A 5,953-nucleotide genomic window follows, 5' to 3' on the forward strand; every position below is an offset into this window, starting at 1 on the left:
TTTCGTGCGCGACATTGGAGAGAGATTGCAGAAGGAAGGATTGTGGAGAATGATTAATGGATGGTTTTAATGGCGCCTCCAAAGAAAAAGCAGCGTAGTTGTCAAGCTTCCCCCTCTTTTAAACCCCAATTTTATTTTTTTTAAAATTTTTATATCTAATTAATTCAATCATGCAATTAAATTATAATCTAAATTATCTCAACCATACGTTCAAAATCGTTAATTTGTGATAAACGAGTCAACATAAGTCAACCAAATTATTCGATTGATTGTTACCTAATCCGTGATGTTAATAGGTTAGCTGTGCAGCTATAAAACTCCATATAAATCTCATAACGTTTGTGTGTTGATCATTTGTCCCCATTACGATGTACACAATTATTGTGAGATCCCACGTCGAAACATTCTTTATAAGGGTATGGAAACCTTTTAAAACCGTGAGGCAGAGGGTCAAATCGGACAATATCTGCAAGCGGTGGACTTGAACTGTTACAAATGATATTAGAGTCAGTCACTTGGCGGTGTGTCAGTGAGAATGTTGGGTCTTCAAAGGGAATAGACTATGAGATCCCACATTGGTTATAGAGGGGAACGAATCATTCCTATTAACAGTGTGAAAACCTCTTCCTAGCCGGGTATGTGTTTAAAACCGTGAGGTCGATGATAATAAGATATATTCAAAGAACGTAGTCACGACATCTAGATGCTAAAAACACGTCTCAATACTGTCATAAAATAAGGAAACACGTGCATATGGAAGAAAAACGTCAAACGCTCTATGATAGCATCTCGACCCTATTGATGGAAAGATTGCACGTAGTATCGAATATTATGTTCGATAGACTTACGAGTAGCCTACTTCATCAAAATCTTCTTAAAAAAATCTAATAATAATTATTTATTTAAAAAAAAAAAAAAATCAATGGCAAAATGGAAATTATCTTAAAGATGAGGGGCAATTTTAATGGAAATATCTCTTTCGGCAAGCACCGATGTCCATTAAAACACGGCAAACTTGGGTCCTAAGTTTTCGGCCATGAAAAAGTTGATTAAACATTCCCAAAAAATAAAAAATAAAAAATAAATAAATAAATAAAATCAATTTCAATCATATAAAATTAATTTCATGTATTTTTTTTTGTTTTTTTAAAGTAGAAAAAAAAAACCGATTAAATTTAATGACGGATTACTTCATGCAAGCTAGCTAGCTCTCACCCGACAAGCATCGAGATGCAGGAATCCGACCTATAAAAAAAATGTTGAAAATAACGTATTTTATAAATAAATTAATTATAGATAAAATAGAAAAATATTAGGAATTATACATTATTTGTGAGGCATGTGGGGGTGGGGCCGTAACATATTTGACATATCATTAAAATGGCAACAAAAATACCAAAATTTAATTTTTTATCAAAAGAAATGGGTATTTTATCCTCTTTTTTGTAGCTTTACAGATCATTTTGCAAAGCTAAATAGCCCTTTTATTAATTTATTTATTTTCATTTTTTTTCTTTTTAGTTGTCCATTATTTCAATATTTTAAATAAACTATATTGTTAAATTTAATAACATTTTACGTCACAAATATTACAAATATCAAATATTCTTAATTTTACGTAATAATTTTAGAAGTTGTATAAAGTTGGATAGTAACTTTATTTTTGATTGGTTGAATTAATTTGACAAAAAAAAAAAGTCAACTCACAAATTGACGGACCCAACAAAAAAAACTATTTTAAAGTCAACGGCGTTTCAAAATAAGGAAGACGACATGTCGTTTACATGACTGATATTCCACTTCAAATTCTACGATATTTTCGGACCCCCACCCTACAATCGGTCTCCGTCGCAGAAGCTTCGTCAGAAAATCCAGGGACGACATATCGCGCGAAACTCGATAAAATTGATCCTCAGGAACAGGGTAGGTAAAGGGTAACATCAAGGTCTGAATTATTTGATTTTCGCGTTTCATCTTTGATTCAGAATCCTTCTCGTTTAAGAAATTGGAATCGATCGTAAGCATCTCTTGGTTTTCTTTCATTTTTATTGATTTTTGGGTGAAGATTTCGATTGGTTTCTCTTAATTGTTCATCGGCCCCACTTCTTGGATCGATTTAACCTAAAATGCTCCATTGATGTGTTTACCTCGTTATTCTCTTTCAGGCCTGGGGAGTTTGCGTTGCTCCCATTGTTCAAAAGGGGGCTTGAATTCAATTTTCCACGGAGATTTTTAGGCGAAATTCTGGGTTTTCTTCTTCCAGACCTGATTGAACTTATTCGATTAGCTTTTGTGGGTTGGTCTGGAATGGGGCAACAACAATCGAAAGATGAACTGCTCTACCAGCAAGTAAGCTATGGAAATTCAGAAGGGATTAAAGCCCTTTGCCGAGAGGGTGCAGGCCTTGAGGTAATTGTTAAATTTGCTCATCCTCTTGAGAGTATGATTAATTGCATTTGGTGCTGCTGTTCTTACTTTCATGATATCTATAGTGGATTGATAAGGAGGCGAAAACCCCTTTAATTGTGGCTTGCATGAGTCCTGAGCTTCACAATGTTGCGAGAACTTTGATAGAACTTGGTGCTAATGTTAATGCCTATCGGCCTGGTAGTTTTCTTTATAATTCGCTTATGCTTTCTTCTCATTGCATCATATTCAGCTCTGCTTTGGTTAGCTTAACCCTTTCATTGCATTTTAGGACGTCATGCTGGTACCCCTTTACATCATGCAGCTAAAAGAGGTCTTGAAAATAATGTCAAATTACTTCTTTCTCATGGAGGTTTGTCTTAATCTCTCCATACTAACACATTGTTTCTTTCAATATTTGTTCAAAATTCTTTTAGCAAGTCTAATTGATATGTTGTGTCATAATCTTCAGCAAATCCATTGATCATGAATGATGATTGCCAGAGTCCTCTTGATGTTGCTAGAGCAAAAGGTCACAGCAATGTTGTTCGTACGATCGAGGTTTGTTTACCTCGTAATTCTATTTTAACTCCAACTAGATCATTTTTTTGGGTTGAAACTGTTGTGTCAAGATGATTATTGAAGCTTTTTTTTTGTAGAGTCATATTTGTTTGTTCTCGGGTTGGTTGCGGGAGTTCCATGGACCAGGATTTTTGGAAGTACTGGCTCCTCAATTGGTCTCAAGGAGAGTGTATGTACTTTATTACCATAATTCTGAATTTAAGTTTCTTCTATTCGTAGTTCTATGTCAATCAAATACCGTGCAGTAAGTCGTGAAAGTAACATGACTTAATGACTTGGCGATTGACGATAACTTCTATTTGTATTCGAACTTTGAGTATATTTGTCTTGTCAAATTATATGCTTGTGATTGATGTAATTCCAATTCCAGTTGGGCTGTTATTTTACCATGTGGAGCAAGAAACCTTGCAAGGCCTTTAAAGCTGGAGCTTGCTATATACCCAACTTTACAGGTACAGCACATGATATTGCTACTATTCTGCAGATCACGATGTTTATTAATACTTAAAAGGTTTTAATAACGAAAATTTCCCCTTCAGTCCATCCCAATCAAGAGCGTCTAAACATCTAGCGATGATAGTGCTAGGGTCGAAAAAAATGTATTATCACGTCAGTCGTATATGTTATTTTTTGATGTTGCGGGCTATATTTTGTCCTGTCACTTCTCTGGCTTTCAAATTGCACCGAAACGTATTGTGCCCCTCGGAACCACCATAGCTTATCAATCATGCTAGTGTGCTACTTATTTCGAAAATCTTAGCTTTCCTTTGTTTCATCTGTAGGCAGCGGTACTTGTCCTATTTAAAGACCCCAGTTCTTTATAGCATTTACTATGCAGTAGATTCTTACCAGGTGGAAGTGGATGTGATCCAATTACTTTACTGATATATGTCTTTGTATTTTCTGTTGGCTCTTGTTCTTGGCAACCATTTGGTATCGTCCATAGGTATCTTATTTTATTATTTTGTTGTGTAATCCTTCGCTGTAACTGATAGGACGCTCAACCGCGTATTGTTGTTCCACTGTGGAGAGCCAGTTTGGAGGAGACGAAGTCACAGCATTCTGATCCATCAGTTATGATTGTGGATAACGCGGCGAGTAAGTCATGTCTATCTCGACCACGTTGGCACTGAAAGATGCATTCCTTTCATAGTTCTATAATTTCCTTTGTTTAAATAGCCAAGCATAATTCTGACAAAGCGAGCGCAGAAAAGGGGCGTGTTCGATTTTGTGAGCTACAGGGTCTAAACATTGTATTTGTATAATTCATAGATCTCTTTATTGGTCTGATGACTCTGATCTTCTACCTTCTCTGTCTCCGCCTCCAATAATACTCGCCTACGCCTGAGAAAGGACTAATTTCATTTGCTTCTCAATCAAGGAACTCCGTTCTTGACTTAATGTTTGTTTCTTGTTTTGAACTCGTTATAATTATTATTTTGTTTTTTTTCAGAAACTCGCTTGAAACTCGCATCCGGGAACGAAAATGACAAAGAACAACTTCTGTGGTTTTGCAATGCATGCAAAGGAATTCCTACGGTAACACGTCCATCGACGTTTTCTTCGTCTCTTTTCTTTACTATGTCCATTCTCTTCTGGTCTTGGCACATGGTCAAGATAGCTAGAGATTAATTTAGGGTCAATTTGTTGTTCTCCTGCTTTACTTTGTAGTAGAAATGCGAGTACAATTGCAATAATCTGGAAATTTTTGGAATCGTTCAGGTGATGCACCCTGCATTTATGAATGGTAACCAGGGCTCGGGTGCATCCGCAACTGCACCGCCGGACACAGAAGATGTGGAGCTAGACATGGCCATTAACGCTTCCATACAATCATCTACCCAGGGGAGACCACCCTTTCCTGATCCTAGTCCAAGTTCTAAAGCAAGTGCCTCTAGCAGCCATACAGGTCCAGTTGCACCAACAACAACACATTCGACGAAATTAGGCACGAATGATTCCGAAGAGCATGAAGCTGGCCAGAGCAGCAACTCGAACGAACATCCCGAAATTCAGACTAACACCATCCCGTCAGATTCAGTACCTTCAGCTCCACCGGTGGCAAATGATATTCTGGACGATGGTGCAATTCACTATCCATCGATCGATTCAAGTCCGATTGACTTAAGACCGGGCGAAGGGAAAGAGGAAGCGAGTTCTTCATCATGTGTTATATGTTTGGATGCTCCCATTGAAGGAGCCTGCATTCCCTGCGGACATATGGCTGGGTGCATGAATTGTTTGACTGAAATCAAATCCAAGAAATGGGGCTGCCCAGTTTGTCGCGCCAAAATCGACCAGGTCGTCCGATTGTATGCTGTATGAATAATCCAGAATGTCGAATTATACTGTGAGTAAACTATTTAATGTACAGTTCCTGTTTATATATATATTCTTGCTACATATATACTCATTGTGTTCTATCTGATTGTGTGGACACAATATTGGTAATGTAAATGCATTTTGAATACAACTTATCATTATCAAGACCCCCGACTTGAGCATACGCTCTTGAACATACGCTTTGTCATCTTAGTGTGAGAACCTTAAAGGAACTCACGATGATTTTTTTATTTTTTTACTCAATTCGTAAAGATCAAGAAAAAAGGGGGACCCGCTTCGAATCTAAACTCTTTCTCAACTCGTAAAGATCAAGAAAAAAGGGGGACCCGCTTCGAATCTAAACTCTTTCTCCTTAGCTCTCGAACATTCACTTTTTTTAATACAAGATTTTAATACGATAATTAACTTGATAAACAATATCCTAACTTAGTAAATTAGAATCTAAAAGTCCAAATTTAAGAAAGAAATTTGAAATAATTGGAGGAAATTGGAGAGAATTTAGAATTTTAGAAAATGAGATGGGTATTTATAGGCCGTAAAAAATAATATAAAAAAAGGTAAATAAATAAATAAATAAATATATATATTTTCTGTAATTTAGAAGAAAAAAAAAAAAAAAAAA

The 5,953-nt window shown here is 36.3% G+C and overlaps 1 protein-coding gene across 2 annotated transcripts; it reads left to right on the plus strand.

The window, feature by feature from the left end:
* Positions 1–1,825: 1,825 nt before the first annotated feature.
* LOC111785025 (putative E3 ubiquitin-protein ligase XBAT35) lies at positions 1,826–5,477 on the plus strand. 2 transcript variants are annotated; one of them, XM_023665507.1, is made up of 10 exons: positions 1,826–1,923; positions 2,166–2,409; positions 2,493–2,607; positions 2,699–2,779; positions 2,879–2,967; positions 3,066–3,157; positions 3,359–3,440; positions 3,984–4,086; positions 4,442–4,527; positions 4,711–5,477. In XM_023665507.1, exons 2-10 carry the CDS (start codon positions 2,308–2,310, stop codon positions 5,311–5,313), a joined length of 1,353 nt encoding a protein of 450 aa, XP_023521275.1. In that variant the 5' UTR covers positions 1,826–1,923; positions 2,166–2,307; the 3' UTR covers positions 5,314–5,477. The 2 variants fall into 2 exon arrangements, with proteins under 2 accessions (XP_023521275.1, XP_023521276.1); XM_023665508.1 differs by lacking the exon at positions 1,826–1,923 and adding an exon at positions 1,931–2,017.
* The last annotated feature ends 476 nt before the right edge of the window (positions 5,478–5,953 follow it).

This window comes from Cucurbita pepo, unplaced genomic scaffold, assembly GCF_002806865.2.
Source record: "Cucurbita pepo subsp. pepo cultivar mu-cu-16 unplaced genomic scaffold, ASM280686v2 Cp4.1_scaffold000332, whole genome shotgun sequence".
In the NCBI taxonomy this organism is placed as follows: Eukaryota; Viridiplantae; Streptophyta; class Magnoliopsida; order Cucurbitales; family Cucurbitaceae; genus Cucurbita; species Cucurbita pepo.

Coding starts and splice junctions, on each gene's coding strand:
- LOC111785025 (XM_023665507.1), top strand. CDS start 2,308: ATGGGGCAACAACAATCGAAAGATGAACTGCTCTACCAGCAAGTAAGC. Junction 2,780..2,878: donor ATTACTTCTTTCTCATGGAG/GTTTGTCTTAAT, acceptor CATAATCTTCAG/CAAATCCATTGATCATGAAT. Junction 3,441..3,983: donor CTATATACCCAACTTTACAG/GTACAGCACATG, acceptor TGTAACTGATAG/GACGCTCAACCGCGTATTGT.